The sequence below is a fragment of the Hibiscus syriacus genome, unplaced genomic scaffold (genome assembly GCF_006381635.1).
Source record: "Hibiscus syriacus cultivar Baekdansim isolate YM2019G1 unplaced genomic scaffold, ASM638163v2 tig00111947_pilon, whole genome shotgun sequence".
NCBI lineage: Eukaryota > Viridiplantae > Streptophyta > Magnoliopsida > Malvales > Malvaceae > Hibiscus > Hibiscus syriacus.
This window is the reverse complement of record NW_024063219.1, coordinates 165,861-187,665: the sequence shown is the minus strand read 5'-3', so window position 1 is coordinate 187,665 and position 21,805 is coordinate 165,861. Positions and strand designations below refer to the sequence as shown.

General features: G+C 35.9%; 2 protein-coding genes and 2 pseudogenes across 3 annotated transcripts; 3 read left to right on the top strand and 1 right to left on the bottom strand.

Moving 5' to 3' along the window:
• Window positions 1-396: 396 nt before the first annotated feature.
• LOC120173318 lies at window positions 397-2,418 on the top strand (annotated as a pseudogene).
• Window positions 2,419-3,461: 1,043 nt separating this feature from the next.
• LOC120173395 (zinc finger protein AZF1-like) lies at window positions 3,462-4,365 on the top strand. Its single transcript, XM_039180581.1, has one exon. The coding sequence runs from the start codon at window positions 3,549-3,551 to the stop codon at window positions 4,278-4,280; it is 732 nt and encodes a 243-aa protein (XP_039036512.1). The 5' UTR covers window positions 3,462-3,548; the 3' UTR covers window positions 4,281-4,365.
• Window positions 4,366-9,196: 4,831 nt separating this feature from the next.
• Window positions 9,197-11,568, top strand: LOC120173317 (annotated as a pseudogene).
• Window positions 11,569-12,429: 861 nt separating this feature from the next.
• Window positions 12,430-16,794, bottom strand: LOC120173350 (casein kinase II subunit alpha-like). Of its 2 annotated transcripts, none has more exons than XM_039180543.1 (10): window positions 16,400-16,794; window positions 16,032-16,164; window positions 15,749-15,943; window positions 14,992-15,149; window positions 14,011-14,101; window positions 13,486-13,551; window positions 13,170-13,252; window positions 13,015-13,078; window positions 12,865-12,933; window positions 12,430-12,671 (listed from the first exon to the last, which is right to left on the bottom strand). In XM_039180543.1, the coding sequence occupies exons 1-10, from the start codon at window positions 16,750-16,752 to the stop codon at window positions 12,615-12,617; spliced, it is 1,269 nt and encodes a 422-aa protein (XP_039036474.1). In that variant the 5' UTR covers window positions 16,753-16,794; the 3' UTR covers window positions 12,430-12,614. The 2 variants fall into 2 exon arrangements, with proteins under 2 accessions (XP_039036474.1, XP_039036475.1); XM_039180544.1 differs by having other exon boundaries at window positions 16,032-16,161.
• Window positions 16,795-21,805: the final 5,011 nt, after the last annotated feature.

Genomic DNA, 21,805 nt, shown 5'->3' with positions numbered 1-21,805 from the left:
AGTTTGATTTTGATCATTAAGAATTTAAGTCGAGTTCGAAGTCAAATCAAATTAATTCAATTCAAATGTTAGTTAAACTTTAACTAAATTAAACTTGAGTAACTGGCTATATGTTTCTCACTTATCACCCTAATACCAACAAAATTGAACTGTACTTTTGGTTTTGATTCACATCATTGCAGGCCGTTGGACCACCAAGATTCCGGTCTCATTTTGCTTCAATTACCATAAAATCATGGCCCATGAAATGCCATTGTCAATATGACTAACCAGTAGCCATTACCTGTACCGGCATGCCTGTATGGAGCGAGTCAGAGCACTAAAACACAGAAAAAGTTGGCATTTGAAGAAACAAACAGTAATACTGCTGAGATCAAAGATCATCCATTTCTCCTCATGAAGGTGGTCTACGGCTCTACGCCGTCTGATAGTTTACTGGACCCCACACTGCCACCAGTCACTGAACCCCATTTTGTTACTTCTTGTCCACTTCACGTGTCAGGACCCCACTCAACCGACGTCGTTTTAGAATCAAGTTTGTCATTTAACTTTGGAGTAACAAGATATACAGAGCATGTTGGGAGCGAGGGGCAGTGGTTGGTTGCTACAAAAGCTCACTCTTCCCACACCACTTCTTTGGTTTCCACGCTCTCCAGTGCTAAAAATTGACCCTTCCATTTCAATGTAGATGTAGTAGCGTAATAAATCTGGGGCACCAAGATTTTGCAGATCTCTTCTTGCATTTCTTGCTTGAACCCTTTACTTCTCTAAGCTGAAAAAAAGTGTTGAACATGGGGTTATTGACCTTCTGCTTGTTCTTTTGTTTTCTGGGTCTTACTGGTATGTAAAAGTATAAAGCCTGAAAATCAAACCTTATGCTGTTTTTTCTTCTCTAAATGTGGGTTCTTTTTGTTCTACATTTTAGTCTTCTGAAAGCATTTTGTGTTCCTCTTTTTGCAGGCGCAGGTCAAGAAACTATTGAATACCTTAAGCTTTATGAAAAAAGTGCAGAGGTTATTCAGGCATTCTCTCACGATGATCTTCCTTTAGCTGTTCATGTGGATGGCAATATCCTCAGGGAGGTCTCTAGCAGTGTTTTGAAGGCTGAGAGTTGGCTCAGGCTCCATGTTCTTGCCCACTTTCCAGCTACCAAAATCACTACCATTCTTGTGGGTGAAACCTTTCTCTGTCAGATTGATGAAGACGAAAGTTTGGGTTTTTTATTACCATCTATGAAGAACATTTATCACTCTCTTACAAGGTGGGGTCTAGAGAAAGATATCAAAGTTTCAGCCGCTTTCTCTTCCAAATGTTTGATGCAAAACTCTGCTCTTTTTACTGGTGGTTTGGCTAAGAATGTCATTAAATCTCTGTTGGGCTTCTTCCAAAACACAAACTCCACTTATTCCATTATTGCTCCTCCAAATTTGTCTTCCTCTGCACTACTACTATCTTCCCACCTGGATTTCATGAAAAAGTTCGGAACTTTTGAGCTTACAAAGGTCAACGTGGTAGTCACCAGTCAACAAGTGAAAACCCCCATAAGCAGGAAGCTCTCGGCCTTCCCGGCTAGATCAACCCCGTCGTCGGAAACCACTGTCAATGTAGCCAAAAAGTCTCATCCTCCACAATACCCCATCGTTTCACCGCCTCCAATTTCCTTCCCTGTTGATCCTCCACTGCCATTTTACTTCCCCGTTGCTCCAGAGCTGTCTCCGCCGTTTGTGCCCGCCAGCTCACCTACTGGCTTCCATTTGCCTCCTTGTAATCCAGCCTAAGACGACACTGCTCCAGCACCACAGACGGCAATGATGCAACAAAAGCTTTGGTGTGTGGCTAAGCCTAGTGTTCCTTCCGAGACTCTACAGGAAGCAATGGACTACGCTTGTGGTGAAGGTGGAGCTGATTGTAAAGAACTTATGCCAGACGGGAACTGTTTCTATCCGGACACCATTGTTGCCCATGCTTCTTATTCTTTCAACAGTTACTGGCAGAAGACCAAGAGAGACGGTGGAACTTGCAATTTTGGTGGCGCTGCTATGATAATCAATGCTGACCCGAGTAAATTGAACTTAACCTATATAATTATTTTTCACTTATATTTAAGCTCTCTTGCCTTAATTTCTTATGAGAGTTGTTTAATTACAACATGATTTCATGTTTGTTTCAGGTTTTCTTCAATGTCGGTTTCATCTCAGCTGAACAATGGAAAATGTTGGGTTTGTTTCAGCACAAACTGGGATATCTGTGGGGTCTGATTCCAGGGTGAATTTGCCTCTCTCTTTTTGCCTTTTATCCTTAGTGGTTAGCTCAGTAGCGAGTAGTAGTACTTGAAAGATTCTGTTTCTTTAGTTATTGGGTATCCTATGACAAATTTGCAAGACTCCTTTTTACTATGATTATGCCCTTTTGCCTTAATGCCCTTTATCTTTGCTTGATGATCTCTTTAGTTTAAATCTCTTTGCCCTTTTAATTTCGACACCGGCAAAACATAGCTGCCATGTGGTGCCGTACTATTACCGAGCCTTAAAGTGGCCGGCCCCGGGGCATGTACTGAATGTCATCTACTCGTTGGCAACAACCAACAGCATGACTTGGTCAGTCGGGTCGTTACTCTCTACATCTATGAGCTACCAACAGCATGACTTGGTCAACAGGTCAACTTATTCAAAGCATTAAACATTCATAAATATATACCACTATAACAAGCCTACGTCTTGACTTAGATTTCAGCAAACCAGTCATTTTCATGCATTTCAAGAGTATCGGAATACCTTTAAATTAACCTTTTGTTATAGCAATAAATTTCACTATCTGTACTTTGAAAGTTCCTGTATCGAGATAATGACTTTATCATGTTAGAAAAAACTTTGTGCTTATCACTTATTTTATGACATAATGCGGGAGAGTAAGAGTTAAATAAGCCGATCATTTAGTTAAGCTGAGCTAATTAATGTCATGGTCAGGCTAGCTAGTCCTTGGCACGGCACTCACCGGTTCATGAACAGGTGGACCACCCAAGTAATTTCGGGGTGACTCAACCAACTAGCAAAAGTCGCAGCCGCGCTTACCGATTGACACGCCACACAATCAAAATCAAACCAAAAAAGCTAAGTCATCCAGTTCCCACTTCTGCTATGGCAAACATGGTACAAACGCTAAACACACCATCTCTCATGTTTCTACGGTACTCACTACACAAAAAAGAATGAAATTTTGGATATACTTTTACCGAGTCACTTATGAAGGCTCCTGTTCAAATTACTGCTGGAAAAGAGCAGGAAAATTGAAGAATAGACCAGGTCCTGGTTTTTTACTTGAAAACAGTGGAGTAATTAAGTCCCCATTTGCTTTTGTTTATAAAGACTATAGTAATTAGAAACCCAATCCACACTTCACTCGCCCAATGGACGACGACGTGCTAACATATCTTTAGACTAAAACTTCCTCTCAAGCACTTTCCTTCCATCCTTCTTTTATGTTCCTTGTTCCTTCCAATATAAAAATCCTTCCTCTTCACTCAAAACCAAAAGAAAATCGTCTCTTCGATGGTTCTTGAAACGTTGAATTCTCCAACTTCAGCACCTCCACTGCTACACCGTGATGACATGGTGGACAGCCACTGTGTTGAGCCATGGACTACGAGGAAAAGAACGAAACGACCCAGAATTGAAAACCCACCTACAGAAGAAGAATACTTAGCTCTTTGCCTTCTCATGTTGGCTCAGGGAACCACCGCCACCACCAGAAACAACTTCTCTGCCGCCGCGAAAAGCTCCCTCTATCATTACAAGTGTAAAGTTTGTAACAAAGCATTTCCAACCTATCAAGCTTTACGTGGACACAAGTCCAGTCACAGGAAACTTGTCGTTGGAGCTGACGAACACCCTACTTCCACCACCGCTCCTGCTGAAGATAAATTCTCCGCTTCCGGTTCCGTCATAGCCACGACGACAACAAATTCACCTCCTCCCATGGTGAACAACCAAGGTGGCAAGACTCACACGTGTAAGATCTGTTACAAAACGTTTTCTTCTGGCCAAGCCTTGGGAGGACATAAACGATGCCATTACGATGCTGGCACCGGCAGCAGCAGCAATAATAATAATAACAGCGGTAGCGATGGTTTTAAATCAGCGAGCCAAAGTCAACGTGACTTTGACTTGAATTTACCTGCTGCTCCAGAGGAAACTAGTATTGAAGGCGATCACCGGAAAGTTAAATTTTCCGGCAACGATGAAGAGGTGGAGAGCCCTTCCGCCGACCGCAAAGCATTGTGACTACCACGTTTATTGAATGTTATTGTAAAAGATCATATTTAGATTAGGTGAATGATTGGAGTGGACTTCGATGTTGTTTATTTTATTTTTCTGATTTAATCTGCATGTCCATCTTTATTTATTTATATATATTTTTTAACTCTTTGGGTTTTGTTTATCTACATGAGGATTGATTGAATTATAAAAATCTTGTGTTTTTAAATGAAGATTAAATATTATGATATACCCAAAATTCGCCCTATATATATTCATATTGTACGAACTAAACAACCTTAGTAGTAAAAGAATTATTCTTATTTTTTGAGGTTTCGAGTTCAAATACTAGAAATATAATGAGTGTTAACGTTAAATATTAAATGATTGAGAGTTATTTTTGAATAAATATTATATTATATTATATTATATATTCTCAAATTATTTACACCTTACGACCTAAAAGTACCCAAAAATTATATGTTCATTAGTGTCAAAATTGATTATTGTTTTGAATGATATCAATATTATAATCGGTGACAACTATTATTTTGATGTCAAAATAATTTTTTTCTTCTCAATTAATAAATAAAGGAAATATGTACTAAAGAGAAGTAAAGGTCGATCTACAGGAACTTAAAAAATTCCTAAATTTCAATTTGAATTGTCTTGACCAAGCGTTATGCATAGATGAGAAGATGGTTTTGGTAAAAATGATTAAATAATAAAAAGTGATGTAAAGTAAAAATAAAGAAAATAAAGAACGTAACAGTCTAGTCTCGCTTTGACTCAATTTCCTTCGGATCATTGAATTAGATTTTCTCTTCGGGATTCATGTCGGTTATTTTATCTACAAGAGCAATCCTCGTGACTCTTCTTTGTATACCGAATACCCAAGAAAATCTTTGATTCCGGCTTCGGAAATTGATATGATCAACATCAATTGTCGTAGATCAATAACTGTTTAAGTTCGTGAAGACCGACTTGAATTAGTGTTTCAATAACTACTAATTCCGATCTCAATTCCTCTTGGCAAGGCAATCTCGCCAAGTGTGTTCCCAAGAAGTCGAATGTGCTTTCATTAAGCCGATTCTTACTCCCACACATTTAATCGCAACAACACCTTGACCAACTCAATATTTGATTTTGAAAACTATTTTGATTTTGAAAATAAACACATAGATTGAGAGAGATATTCCGAAGTTATTCAAGTGCTTTTCAATTCTCACGTTAGAATTGAGCCATCGCTTAAGCTCATGGTTTATGAGAAAATTAGCTGCTTAGTATGTTTTTAAAAAATAAAAATAAAAACTTGAAAAGAAAAGAAAGAACTTTATAAAACTAGAAACAATAAGAAGAGTGAAATCTGAGTTGTGAGTTTAGGCTTACCGCAAGAGGGTATTTATAGCCTCTAAAACCGTAGAGGTAAACATAGAAATTAAAATAAAATAATCCTAAAGATAATTCTAAATGTTTTTTTAAATTCAAACTTTAAAATTTAAAAATAAATCTCCTAAGATATCTCTACATGTTCACCTTTCAAAAGGCGCTGACTAGATCTTCTAGAAAATTGTTGCTGACTGGACATTTTAGAAACTACCACGTCATACTGTGTCATGCTCAGAGTCGTGCTCATTTCTCTAGCCGTGAACAAATAATAAAAAAATATAGAATGCACTCGTTTTACTGCTAATTTTGAAAAGTAAGATGCTACACTAAAATAAACATAATACAACCAAATCAACAACAATAAATCCATAAAATCAAAGATTTAACAAACAAATAATATCGATTTAGAACACTCATCACACATAACATCATTACACGTGAAAATCATTTAAAAGGTAAAAAAAACACACACACTCAATAAGCAACATGCACTTTTCCTCGACAAGTAAATCACAAGTAAAAGGCTTAACACATCAAATACTATTCTAGCATTAAACATACAAATGGCATTCTAATTATACCTTATCTTGTATCTAACATAGTTATTTAATTTGCCTCCAACACGACATATACACATGAATCACTCCCTAAAACGCATCAAATTACCTTACCATACCAAATATGTTTTCCATGTTAAACCATCATAATACACATTTTTCTTTAAAAAACACACACACACACACACACACATCTCCAACTTAGGAATAATATTTAATTAATGTGAAATTTGATAATAACATAAAATTAATTTTTTATCTATAAATCTAGTTGGATGGTAACAAAACTATTTATTTATTTTATGAAAGCAACCAAAAAAAAAAAATATCCATGTGATCTAAGTTAACATTAAAATTTAATTTAATTATTTTAGATATATTCTCCATTTGATCTAAGTTAACGTTTGATGCTTAAACTAACAACGCCTAGTCATATTGAGGAAAGAACTTAATCGATGCAATACTGATACTTTAAGGAATCAACTAAAATATTTTAAAAGCTAAAATACAATTTGAGGATGTCTAGCGTAATTAACCCATTGTTTACAAATGACAACAGTCATCGTCAACCTAACTAAACCCAAAACTTTTGGATCTCATCTTCCTTGTTTGTGGCACATGTAATGAATAATATGTGCATTTATTGACTCGGCCGGCACTCGTCCACGAATCATTGGTCTAAAATATTAAAAATTTCCTTTTCAATGTTGATACATAGAAGATATGACTGACTCTCCAATCCCACAGCTCATCTTTAAGGTTTTCTTGGCGGTGGGCTGAACTGAACTGGTTTTAAAAGCTCCAGTGTGACATTTGGGTGACTATGGTGAAATTCGATAATCCTTTCGTTAAACAACGTGTTTTTTTTAAAAAAATTTAAATTTCTATATAATTTAAGTTTTTTTTTTATATTTTTTCTTGAAGATTTTTTTTCATAATTTAAATTTTTATAAATTTGTTCCCTAATATAAAATTTTTGGTCCGCTCGTGGTTACATATTATAAACACGTACACAATCATAGTGATTTTTGTTACAATGAGACAAATATTATAATTTTAGTTTTTTTAAAGGATTTACAAAGGAAAATTATGCAACTATGAAATTAAATGTCAATGTGTGTATATGCAATGTCATCACAGGTTCATTGAATAGAGAGACTAAACCTGGTAAAATGGTATGGTTCGTGGACCTTTCATACAATTTGACCCAAAGAGCTGAACTTCAAGCGACAGATTCTGAAAGATTGTGTAAATCACAGAAGGAATAAACAACATGAACTGCAAAAGGTTCATTGAACCCACCATTAGCAAAGTCCTCTTGTTTATTCAATTTTCTCTCCATTAAAGCTATGAATCCAGAAAGCTAAAGCCACCGAACTTGTCTTTACAAACATATCAGGAAGATCCAAGATCTCGCCTTTTAAGTTATCAAACTCGGAATATTCACAGTTAGTCGATTACACTTGATGTTTATAAAGATTTGAAAGGATATTTGAATCTAAATCAAAACTTCCCAATGTGATTTACGAAGAGCATGAGAATCCGAGGCCATGTGCGTTGCCATTATCACCTAAAGTTTTGAGTAATACAAAGCCTTCAACTTTATCAACTGTGTCTGCTGCAAATAAATTGTTTTCTTTTCCGTAACAGCAATAGCAGTTGGACAAGCACAGAGATTTGCTAGTTAAGGTTGAATATCTGTCACATGTCCCGTCTTTCGAGTAGGGAATTTTTCATTGGAAAGATAATTTGTTTCCACATGAAAGTATGAATTATACTAGAGAAAAAAAAATAGAAGGCAAATACATTCGTATATCAAATTATATATTGTTAATTTAATCAAATTTGATATAAAATATAGCAAACAATTCATTGATGGACGGGTCGTTATCTTTATCATAGAAACAAACACTAAACAGGGGACTGTTATCATCTCAGACCACTCTAAAAGCAAGTGTATCACTAGAAGTTTATTGCTTTACAGTGGTGAACTACTAAAAGTTTACCTTTCTTTTCTTTTATTTTTTGCAAAACCCAAATAAGAAGTGTGGTCAAGTTTGGGTTTTTATTTATAGTATTAAGAAAAGTTTGGATTTTTTAATTTAAAATCAGAATATACATAAGATAAGAGGGTAATGAATTTTAGTTAAGGAGTGGGAACATTCTGAGATTTCGCAGTCAAAAGATGGGGATCAGCCAACTTTGTTGATGTGATATTTGGTTGGGTAATTTTTATGGGCCTCTTTGTATTTATTTATTTGATTCGGTGTTTCTTGGGTGTCCGTTGCTTAAAACGTAAGATACATATAAAGTAGCTGTTCTATGCACTGAACATTTTAAGGCTCTTTTCTCTAGTGACCACTCCAGGTATGCTCAGATTCTAATGCATTTGAATCGACCATTTTGTTTCATGGTGAGGTGGATTTCTAAGTGTTTTGACTGCTTTTCTTCTGTTGTTCTTTGCCCTTCACAATGGAAATATGACGATCTTGTTGATGTGATGCCATTGTTTGTGTCATTGGATTTCATTGTTCTTTTGAGCTGAGTATGGATTCTTGTGGTTTTAGGGCTTCTTTTAGGTGATAAGAACATGGGCATGTTCCCGGATTGATATTTGTGTCACATTTCTGGATTAAAATTACCAGTTTTCTCATCCCTATTACTTTGGAACAATTTTATTGGAATTGATGATTTACTTGAGTAAACCCTTTTTGTTGGTTTCTTCAACTCATGCCACTCTCTTCCTTGAAAATCTTATTGGTTTAGAGATCCATTCTGGGTTTTGGGGTTTAGAGATTTTTGTGGGCCTAAAAAATTCTTGGGAATGTTGTAGGTGAGAATACCAGCTACCCCTTTTTATCCCCTTATTTTGTTTGATCATACTAAGAAATATGCATGGTTTTCCCTTGATCCATCCCTTCCCGGTGTTGAAACTGAAATTGTATTTGACATTGAGGAGCTCAGTTAGTCTTTTGGTACTGATTTTTGGCTTTGGAATGATTGTAGATTTAGCAGGAGGCGAACTTTTCGAGTACTAAAAAGAATACAAGAGTCTTCAGTCTTTCTTTATCAAGATGAAGTTCATGAAACTGGGATCTAAGCCTGATTCATTTCAGACTGATGGAGACGATGTTAGGTGAGTTTAATATTCTCCTTTATGAAAACTACCAAGTTTTTATCTGATAGTGCTTTCGAGGTATGTGTTATTCGAGTCTGATCAAACACGTTCCTTAAACTTGAACTTAAACCACTGATATTGTGTTGATATAACTGGAAAAATCATTTGTAATAACAGGTACGTAGCAACTGAGTTGGAAACCGACATGGTCGTTAACGAAGGGGACGTGAAATTCTATCTGCATAAGGTTGGAACTATGAACCCACCATCAATCAGTGATCATACAAAGGATAGGTGCTTTGATTGTCTTGGGAGATATAAATGGTTATATACTAAATTTTCATCCGTTTGTGTCTGTTAATGGTCGAAACATCGCGGTTGCTGACATCAATAACCGACAATGTTTCTGTAGTTTCCCGTGTTATCCAAAAGCGCACTCCTGCAGAAGCTGGTGGCAACATCAAAAGATGAGAACAAGGAAGAAATCCACATTCAGGAAATACCTGGTGGATCTGCTGCTTTAGAAATTTGTGCCAAGTTCTGCTATGGTATGACAGTCACTCTCGACGCGTACAATGTTGTTGCAGCTCGATGTGCAGCTGAGTACCTTGATATGCACGAAACCATTGAGAAAGGAAATCTTATCTATAAGATCGATGTCTTCCTTAATTCAAGTATATTCAGGAGCTGGAAAGATTCTATCATTGTCCTTCAAACCACAAAACCTCTACATCCATGGTGCGAGAAACTAAAGTGGGTTAGTCATTGCCTTGATTCCATAGCTTCCAGCTTCAATGGATGCTTCCAAAGTGGAGTGTTCTTACACCTATAATAGGAAAAGGCTCCCATCGAAGAACGGAAATAGTTCGCAATGGAACGGTGAAAGGAAACCGCCAACGGTCCCAAAGGACTGGTGGGTAGAAGATCTCTGTGAGCTTCATATTGATTTATACAAGCGTGTGATAGCAACGATTAAAGCAAAAGTCCGAGTTCCAGGTGATGTAATCGGAGAATCCTTAAACGCATACACCTCGAGAAGATTTCCGTGTCTTAACAAGGGTATGATCTGGAATAATGATTTCGTAAAGTTATTGGTGGAAACCATTGTGCAGCTGCTGCCCGCTGAAAAAGGCACCGTTTCTTGTAGCTTCTTGCTTAGATTATTAAGAGCGGTTATTCTATTGGATTGTGGAGAAACAGAGAGAGATGAGTTGACAAGGAGAATCAGTCAGCAGCTTCCCGAGGCCACGGTGACCGATCTTCTTATTCGAGCACCGGCTGGAGAAGCTACCATAAATGATGTTGACATAGTTCACAGCTTAGTTAAGAAGTTTGCAACTCACAGTTCTCAAATTGAAAATGAGTTCGAGGAGAATCAAAACCCCAAGTTTGGATCCGATGGTTCTAAAGTTTCGGTAGCAAAGCTAAACGACGGTTACCTAGCTGAGATTGCACGAGATCCAAATTTACCTCCTCAGAAATTCGTCAATCTTGCTGCCAGTGTAGCAAGTTTTTCAAGACCTTCACATGATGGAATTTACCGCGCCATTGACTTGTATCTGAAGGTAATTTCAAACCATTTCTTCTGTGACTTTTAAGGTTGGCAATTCAATCTTCCTTTTTCCCCCCATAACTCATGTCTATGGATTTCAATTATGTCGACAACAAATGCAGTCTAAACTTATGAAATGTGCCTATAAGAAGTACACTATAATTGCAGGATAATAATTTCTTCTAAATACTGGAACACCGGTCAATCAGCAAGAGTGAGAGAAAGGGAATATGCAGGTTGATGGACTGCGGCAAGCTATCGGCTGAAGCGTGCATGCATGCTATGCAAAACGAGAGGCTCCCATTGCGTGTTGTTTTGCAGGTCCTCTTCTTCGAGCAAGTAAGAGCTAAGGGCAATAGCACGGATGATCTTCCAGGCTCAATTATAGCTCGTCTCCCTGGAGGATCTCATAGCAGCTCCAGGTCCACGACGACCAACACTGAAGACGATTGGGATTCTGTGCCAACAGCTGAAGACATCAAGGCTTTGAAAGGGGAGCTTGCTACTCTAAGATTAGGCAGTGATAAAAGCAGAAACGATGCCGTCAAAAGTGTTGTCAGTAGTAGAATGAAAGGATTGGTAATGCCGAAGATCTTTTCGAAACTTTTATCAGGTAAGGAATATGGAGAAACTAGCAGCTCGGATACATCAGAGAGCCCTGGCTCATTCAACGCTGAGGAAACGAAGCCCAACCCGTAGACAAGAGATAGACATTCACTAAACAGAACTGGAACATGCGTTGTCTGACTCTAAATTTGTGAAAAAAATGACGGACATTTCTAGGTGGTTCAGTTCTCCTCTTTGGCTTTTTATTTCGAGTAAACGGAAGGCGACGCATAGCCTGGTGATTGACTTGTGACAGATTCAATTCACTGCCACATTCCAGTATAAACAGGGATAATCAATTTAAGCATTTAAACGTTAGGATCATTACAGTATAAGCTGTAAGCAGGGATTGAGCTTCAATTTCAATTTCAGGATTGGGTGTCGAGTCTCTGTGAGAATGAATGTGATGAAATAAATAAGTAAAACCCTTTACATTGGGAATCTTACATTCTCATAAACTCATTCATGCACTTTTTATCCTTCGAGGATATGAAGTTGGTTTCCAGGAACAAAGGGCGAGCTGCATCATATCAATGTTGTATTTGTCATTTGTCACTTCCATTTTCACGGTCCTACAGAATTTTGACTACTTCGATTCCATCACATATTTACAACATACAAAATAATAATCAATACCAACATAGTACACATATAAATTTAAATTTATGGTAAAAAGTGAATAATAAAATTAACAGATGTAATTTCCATATAATTAGACCTTTTCTTTCAACTTCTCAATTTCCTTTGAGAGAAGAAAATGACCCAACTCAAGGTTTGAACCTGATCTTACCTACCAAACAAGCCCATGAAAGCCTAGTGAAAAGATGAAATGAATAAAATCATTGTAATGCATTATATGATTGAAGCACACACACACAAAAAAGGCCAGATCACGGAAACTGTTCTCATTTCTGAAGAACTATAACACGTTATCTGCAATGATAGTATCAAATATGAGGTCGGAAACAAACTGAAATTTCCCTTTGAGACAAACATACAAAGAGTTGTTTCTCAATCAAAGCACATATAAATAATCAAATATTAGGTCACGCTACAAAGGCAGTATTTAGGAACCAGCCAAACCACAAAAAGAAGATTTGTCAATAGCTTTAACATCATTAAGATGAAACTGGCAGTTGCTACGTACAAGTTCTGCTGCTTTCCGCATTCCTAATTGGGTGAAAATAAGGATGAGCCTGCATACCAATTACAACAAGTATCTGATTAGGTAAACCTTTTTAGCGAGTTCAGTGGCACATTAAAAGATTGCAACGTTATGAGGCATCATTTGAAGATCAACAAACAAACAGCTAGACAAACACCTGAAAGTTATCTAACAAATCAAAGGTAATTCCTTCTTCAATAGGTTCATAAAGATAAGGAGATCACCATTGCTTCTTTAGCAGTTGGCCTTTCTTGATGATCGTATCGAAGCAGCTTATCAACAAAGTCAATGGCCTTACAAGAAATACATAACATTAGAGGTGGAATGCAGGGAGAAGTCTAAGAATTGTAGAAAGAAATCACTAGTTCTACTACCTCGGGCAATGCTAGATGTTGATTTTCAGCATTAATAAACTTTGTCCAAGGTTTGCGACTATGCCTGTATCAAGAAAAAAGAAGAAAAAGCTCTCCTCAACCAGAAATATAGCACTTCTCTATCATCAATATGATAATCAGATTATATTACCAACCTCCCAACAAGGGCTGCAAGATGAGGATCCAATTCTATGTGGTACTTATTCAGATAAGCATTTAACCCATCAGTTCCAAGAACCTATAGCAGCAAACACGAGTATTAAAGGAACATAGGGTGTGTTTTTATATCCCCAATAAATTCCAGTTTAACAATCACTGAAAGGACTCTCCCACTCTCCATCGGTCTCCATTATGTGTATAATAAAAGCATCTTAGTTCATAAAAACAGTACCAAAAGTAAGATGAAGACATAAACAACAGCATGCAATTCTGTGAGTTCATCCGTACTTAAAACACCAACAAATCACATACCTTGGCTATCTTGACCAGTTGATCATAATTATCATGCCCGTAGAAGAACGTCTCCTTCCTGAATATCTGTACAGCACAACCCTTAAAAGTAAGCATATCAAAAGAGAGAGCATGGAATTCCTTGGCGTTATATCAACTTTCAATTCTCATCTGCTATCTGGCACCCATGAGTGAATATGCAAGCAGATCAAGAAACACTTATCTAATGGCAAAACTCTGCCCAATATGTAGAACACTAATATTTGAACATATTCAAAGGATCCTGAGACAAAGAAACCCCATTTGCCTGATTTCTATTAACATTGAACGATATATTAGTAATATAGCAGATGGCATTTGAGCCAAGACTTCAAGATGATCAGCCTTCCCAAAAGAGATTTACAAGTCTACTTGCATCACACTGCAAATGTACACGAGGAGAATGTGATATATGAAGTTCCCAGGCTAACTACACTATAAAAACTTAACTTGTACAAGTGATCTAGGCCCAAAAGGGATAAACTAATACCAAGGCTAGTAACTCACCATTCCAGCAAACATACAGCCAAGGCTCCACATGTCTAATGAGTAATCATAGTCTTGCAAATCAACAAGAAGCTCGGGACCTTTAAAATATCTGCAAACCAGAAATGAAGTGAAAAAAAAGAATTCTGAAAATGCGCAAGTTGATAGATATTAAAAAATCTAGTGATAAAAATTGTAAAAAGCATGCAAACAAATATGAAATCCACTAGAAAGTGCCTCGTCAATTATTGAATAGGGTTTTGCACTTTATTCATCTTTTTCAATCAAATAGATGAAGATGGTACTATATATAGTAACCTCAAAGAGTACCCTAAGGGAACTTGTTAAAAAAATCCTATAAAACAATACCTTTGAACTAAGTTGTCAGAATTATAACAATATTTCCTTATTTTTGTCTTCTAACTTACTGTAATTTTAGAATTTTCAGAGTTACATTGAATTAGTAAAAACATGGAATTATTTTTTCCCCTCAAACCCAGAGCAAAAATGCATATTTTATGAGTGCTTCGAGGCATCGTATCTCATTGCTATTCAACTCTAACTCTTTGAAGTTTGAAATTATAGTACAGTCTACTATAACAAGCACTAAGGTTCAGCCATGGCAATTATACTTGACCTCCTCCATATCTATTGTAGCCTTAGGTTTCCGAATTGAATTGAATGAACTTTAACTACGAATCAACAAGTCAATCCTTTTATCATCTAAATCAACTAACTGTGGGAGCAAAAGTTGAATAAATCACACTGATAACGCCCCAACTACTTTAATTTATATAAATCAACTTCAATTGCCATCTCCAAAATCCAGTTACAAATGCTATGATAAATAAGTACATACTTTTGATTATGTGATATCTAATATAAGTAGTTTGGTGAAATCAGAAGGATGTAAAATAAAACCGACCATAATATGGACGAGAAAAAGAAATATGGACAACAATTGAGAGCTTTACAGGCAAAATGCCAAAAAGGGAAACAGACCTTGAAGCCACACGAACATTGTATTCTTTCCCCGGATGATAGAACTCTGCAAGTCCCCAGTCAATAAGACGAAGTTTCCGCTGCTCATGATCAATCATCACATTATGTGGCTTTACATCTCGGTGCATAATACCTTGCGAGTGGCAATAATCCAATGCCTAAAAATAATGACCCAAGACTTAATGATTGAAACATCTATCCTCTTTGTGAAGATCAGAGAAGAAAAAAAGAACAAAATTCAAATCATAAGAAAAGATATCCTGCAAACAACATCAAAGTGTTTCTTCAAAACCAGATCTAATGAATACCCCAAATCAATAGTACAAGTGTACAACTTTTGATAAAGCTGATAATTCAGCTCCAAAAGCATGTATTATACAAGGTAAGAATGAGGTTGCCTCTAATTTCCACAAGATTAAAATGATGTCTAGCTTCTTCATATATATATACAACAAAAACAACATTTGATGACCCAGAAAAGAAAACTAATACGAATGTATGTAGCTTAAAGTCTAAATTGTTTTTTTTCTTTGAACGAGAAGATTGATTCCAGAAAGAAAATCATTTTTTAGCGTCGAGGATGACCACTAACCTATTTATCTAGGTTTAAACTTATACTCTCATTGGAAGAAGAGCTTCAATACCAATGAAAACATGCTTTCAGCTTTTAACCCAATGAATATGCATCTCATTTCAATTTTAATTTCAATGTCAATGCATATGTGAATAAATAATCAAGAAGTAAATAATTACTTGCCTTCAGAAGTTCATAGATATAATACCGCATATCGTAATCAGTCAGTGTTGGATAAAGCACTTTAAAATCAGTATTATTCACGTATTCAAATATAAGACTCGGAGTCTTTGACTGAGGATCCCTAACTATATCCAGCAACTTGACAATATTTGGCCCTCCACAAAGATTCTGCAGTATTTTAATCTCCCTTTTAATCTGCAATCCAGACAGTCATTTTATCAAAAACAAGTTACACGAACACGAAACCAAAATAGATGGAAGTACTTAGTACAATGCCACGGACCTTCTTCTTCTTAACTGGTTTGAGAATCTTGATAATGCATTTCTCATTATCCGTGCAGTGAACCCCCTCGAAAACCTCACTATATTTTCCTCTCCCAACTTTCCTCACCACCTCATAATCATCCTGTTCACTGCTAAGCAGTATTCAAATCAATCAATTAACCAAAAGCTTACCAATTTTCAGCCAACAGAATTGGTTAATTAAACCTAATTTTCCAGCAAATATAAAGTGAATTAGAATAAAAACCCTAGGTATCCTATTCAAAAGCGCCAAAACGCAGTGAACAACCACTTTCAAAATTATTAAAACAAAACAAAATAAGAATAAAAATAAAATAGAGGATATAGAGAGAATAGGGAGAATAATACCCCCATTGGACAGTGAGGGTCTCGTAGTCCCAATATTCTTTTGGGCGAATAACGTTGACATCGGCGTAAACCCTTGACTTCGAAGGAGCGCCAGAGCGCCTAATGGCTTTTCCGATCTTCTGATCCAGGGTTTCGGCTTCTTTTAGCTCCTTTAACAAAACACACTTTTTCTGTCGTTGTTGAGAGACGGGAGAGGCGGAGGTGGTTTTGGAGGCGAATCCGCGGAGGAAGGAGACGGAGGCGGATGCGGAGGAGGAGAGGGGAGAAAGGGAGGATATGAAAGAGAGGTAGCTGTGGTGGAGACAGTGGTGGTGAAGAGAGAATGTCGCGAAATTAAAGGGCCTTGTGGCCATTTACAGCTTGGCTTCTCAGACAAAAAGGAGAGGATAACTTTAGCCGCCGCCAATGTTAATTTTTCCCTTTTTCGAAATGCAACAACGACGTCGTTTAAAACGGCACCGCTTAGGCAATGGATAGACGGATAGGCCATTTTAATTGAAGTCCAACCAATTAGCTAATGGATTGAGGTTATAAATCAACCCAGCATTGTTTTTCTTAAACCAACCACACACTTGCCATTTTGCGAGCGCACTGTGCATTGGTTTAGATCTCTTGTCATCTCATCTTCAAAGCCATGGTGTTAGAAAGTTCATTTGCGATTATAATTAATGGTTTAAATGGATATTTAATTTTTTAAAATAATATATTTCAAGAGTTATCATGTAATTGATACTTAATCGTATTATTTATGAAATTTGAAGTTTTTAAATATATTTTTTATGAAATTTTATTAGTAAATATGATAATTTTTTATCGCAAAGATACGAAAACTAGTGTCTATATATTTGGAGTCGGTGTACCAATAGACACTGATTAATGCATAATTTTATATTAGAGGAATCGAATTTATAAAATTTTAAGAGATAAAAATATATTTTTTATATAAAATATATAATAATTTTAAATTTTTAAAAAAACTACGTCTCCCCATCCTTATATTTGATGGATGGATGGGCCACTTGGAATTAATTCGAGTCTTTGATCTCTTAGGAAGTAAATATGATGTACTTATAGGCATAATAACAGTGATTGAAGGGGTAATTCAAGAAGTGACAAAATGCTACATCAATGGCTAAAGCTATTGGTTAAAAGAGACGACAGAAATCAGCTACTAGTTGATGGAACTTGTTACCGAATCATGGAAGTTAAAATGAGCTTGGTGTCAAACCCTGATTTGCCTGCCTCTTAACACGTCGTATTTGCTGACGTTACCATTAGCTTAAGTGCTGGTATATACGACGAGAGAAGAAACAAAATAAGTCCCTTCCAAGTAGAAAGCAGTTTTGGTCTCACCAGGAAAAATGGATGCTCCTCAGGGAACTTCCCCAAATTACTGTCAATTTTAGGGTATAGGCTCATCAATCATTGGGTAGGGGAGCAAGGTTTTACAATTTCCACTCCCAGATGGTTTGGCTAACTCTTATTGGTTCACTGAAATAATGGCCGGCCCCATGCATGCTGTTGATCATGATCACAAGAGTTTTACAATCTTTAAACGCAGTCCACTAGAAATGCACCATTTCAACTCAAAAACCTTTCCTTCCTTGGCCTTTTACAGCAGGTGGCAATTGCCAACTGTTGTGAACGGGATATTATTAATATAATGTCCTCTTTCAGGTCCGTAGGAACCATCAATATTGCACCTTATTTAGCCATAGATCATTCGAGAGCTCCAGCCTTTGGTTTAGCTGAATGTAGGAAAAGTAATGTCAAATAATAATAAGGCAAACTGATGGTCCATGGATAATGGACCACTAGGAATTTATTCAACTTTGACAGGATATTTGAGTGGTAAGCTAAGTCTCCCTGTACAAGTAAATTTGTGGGGTATTATCTATTTCAACTTATTGGATCTTACAATTTTATTAAATTATACAAGTATTCTTTTCTTTATTTATTGTGAAATAAATATTTTAAAAAATCTATATGAAATTTGAGAGAAGTAGATTTGTGGTGCTGCAGTCTATTTAACCCTTTAATTTAGGCAAAAAATCACAGTTGACGGTTTAGTAAAGAAAATAGAGATAAATAAATGGAAGACGTTGAATAGATGAGAGATAGTGTGCAAGAAATGAAAAATATCCTTTCTCCAGTCTACGTAATGATTTATATATTGGTCTTGTAACACACAAAGTAAAGATCCAAAAATTTTCCTCAGAAATAATACTTGCTTCAAAGTATTTATATAAAGTACAAATTGTAACAATTTATAAAAACGGGCCCCCAATTTAGAAATTCGATAAATAAAATAAATAACTCATATATATACTAACTGGCTCTTTTCAAACCATGACCTCTACATGCTCATTAAGCTAACATCGTCGTAATCTGGTACTCTGCTGAGACTCCTCCGATGATCTCATTGTCCTATCGAGATCCACGAAACCTGAAACCTGCGAACGAAAACACATTCCGAACACTAAGCTCACAAGCCCCACGTCACACAATACTTCTTCCATACTACATGTATTCATCAAATGATCATGTTGACAAACGAAAATATGTGCATGCAAATACACTCAAACATCCTGAGGTAAGTCAAGTGGTGTGGTCAGAGGGATTTACGTGCATTTCAGGATGACACCCCTAGCTTACCTAATATCTCATGAATATGTAGAAACATATCAACAAACATGAGATAGGTCCAGTAAGGTGGTCGGAGGAATTTACGTGCATCTCGAACAACATACAAACCTATCTAAAACTGTAACACCCCCAACCCGTATCCGATCCGGATACGAGTCCGAAGTGTCACATTGACTTTTCAAACATTTATTCGTATAAAATAGTGAGTAATTTAAAAACTTTGATAACATTTAACTTATTCAAAACGTTTACAAAATATATATCAGAGTTCATACAATTTATGTCTTTAGACTACATGCCAACTACAGTCTATATACAATACCTATATTTTCTGATCTGACATTTGGTAAGGAAAACTGACCTGTCTTGCTCCGCATTACTCTTTACTCTTCTCGAAACCTACGTGTGAAACAATCACACGCTAAGTCGAAGACTTAGTGAGGCATAACAACTTATAATGCACTTTATAACATATATCATACATGCATGTTCTGTTCTATCATGTTATATCAATTCCATGCATTCTTCGTATCATATAAAATCATATCAGATCAATTGCAGTAAATCCATACATACACATAATTCATCATTAACAGTTTATCATGTAATCACATACTTTTATGGTTAACCTTTTCAATCAAACACTATACACACACAACATCATATCATTTCTATAACATTTATCATACCACTAACATATATTTGTTCATATCTCTGGATTAGCCCATGTACATATGTGAGAACTATCGATATGTGAGTCTATAGAGGTTGTGCACTAATGCTGTCACCACAGCTCGTATAATTGCACCGAAGTGCCGCGTAGAATTGCACCGTAGTGCCATATAAAAATGTCCATAAGGACCACATATTATTCCTTAAGAATCATATACATATACTAGGGATCAAGTATGTGTCTTTCAAGACTTCACACATGTTCCACAGAATATATATATATCCCGAAGGACCGCGTAGAATTGCACCGTAGTGCCATATAATAATGTCCATAAGGACCACATATTATTCCTTAAGAATCATATACATATACTAGGGATCAAGTATGTGTCTTTCAAGACTTCACACATGTTCCAAAGAATATACATATGTCCTGAAGGACCGCGTAGACCCTCGACTCTTGGCATGCCAACTATACCCCTAGCTCTCATGACACATAACATGGGCGTTATTATTTATTTCATTTCAAATATTCACATAAACTTGTAATTCACGTATCACATATCACATATCACATAGCTTCTTTTCATATTATCACATAGTCACGTAGTTCACTTACACGTAGATCATTTCCATATAATTCACATGTCACATATATCATGTTATCATATAATTTCTATCATTTCTCACCCAATCACATTTATTCATGTAAACATACTTATCATATCTTGTTCACATAAGATCATATACTTCATATAACATATAGAAACACCTAGAACACCTTCACGTAGCTTATAGTCATAGGTCTTATCTCATAACATATACTTGTTTTCACATATATATTTCATATCATTTCTTATACCCTCACATAATTCATTTAACATACATAACATACCATGTAACATTATAATAGAAATACCTATAAGTCATATCACTTAGAGCACATATACTTATAGTCACATTGCTTATATCTTAATCTTATGCCTTCTCTTAGACATATATATATATATATATATATATATATATATATATATATATATATTCACACGTTCAGGTAATCCACCATTTCATCACATAATTATGTATTCATATAACTCATTTCATTTCATATCTATCTATATATATATATTCTCAAGATTTATCCTAATATAAATCATATAGCACTCTTATAATTCATATTCATATTCATCTATGTCAGACTTATAAACACATCTCACTTCTATTATTTCTTTATATATATATAATCTAATCTGTTTACTTAATTCAATTTCATATAACTCTTATAATCTTCTCATATAGCTTCATAAATTTCTATCATACAACCCATGTGTTATAGTTTTATTTAAACATATGAATCTTTCCCATCTAGCTTATCTTATATGCTCATATTATCATTTATGTTCAAATCTCCTAGTTAGTGTACTATTCTCACATTATCCTATAGATCAATATTATCTAGCTTATTTCACTTATCATTTAATAATATAATTATATTTTACTATGATCACATAGTTTATATCTCATATAATTCATAACCTTTATTATGTAATCACTTATACTTTATCACCTAACACATAAAAGAACAGATCAATCCATATAATCAAGCATACATACATGCATATTCAACTCATGCCTTTAATCATGAATTCATGTGTAACACTTCAGGAAATAGACTCATCGCAAGTCTTATTCCCATCGCACATCATATACTATTGAATATGCACTCACCTGGCCTCACTAGTCAAATTCCAATCTCTTATCTTTCCCCTTGATCGATCTTACTTGTCAATGATTCCGGAACTGCTTTACGCGCAGAATCTACATAAATGTACATTTTGAGGCAATCATTAGATACCTACACCTTTTAATTAGATACTAGCAACTTAAACGAACTTATTAAACCAATATTCCCATTTTTCCTTTAGGGGGAATCGGTTCCCTACTATGGGGGTATCGATTCCCTAATGACATTCTGGAAATGTTGTTCGTTTGAAGGGGTATCGGTTCCCCTTGAATGGGTACCGATTCCCCTTGCCCAAAAATCATATTTCAGCCTGAAAATTACTTCATTTTCTCTCAAACACTTCA

What these genes read in the sequence shown, in the direction of transcription:
- LOC120173395 (XM_039180581.1), top strand. Translation starts at nt 3,549, where the DNA reads ATGGTTCTTGAAACGTTGAATTCTCCAACTTCAGCACCTCCACTGCTA.
- LOC120173350 (XM_039180543.1), bottom strand. Translation starts at nt 16,752, where the DNA reads ATGGCCACAAGGCCCTTTAATTTCGCGACATTCTCTCTTCACCACCAC. An exon ending in GCTGTATGTTTGCTGGAATG is followed by an intron (nt 13,552 to 14,010) that starts GTGAGTTACTAG and finishes TGTGCTGTACAG; the next exon opens with ATATTCAGGAAGGAGACGTT. An exon ending in CTTGCAGCCCTTGTTGGGAG is followed by an intron (nt 13,079 to 13,169) that starts GTTGGTAATATA and finishes TTCTTGATACAG; the next exon opens with GCATAGTCGCAAACCTTGGA.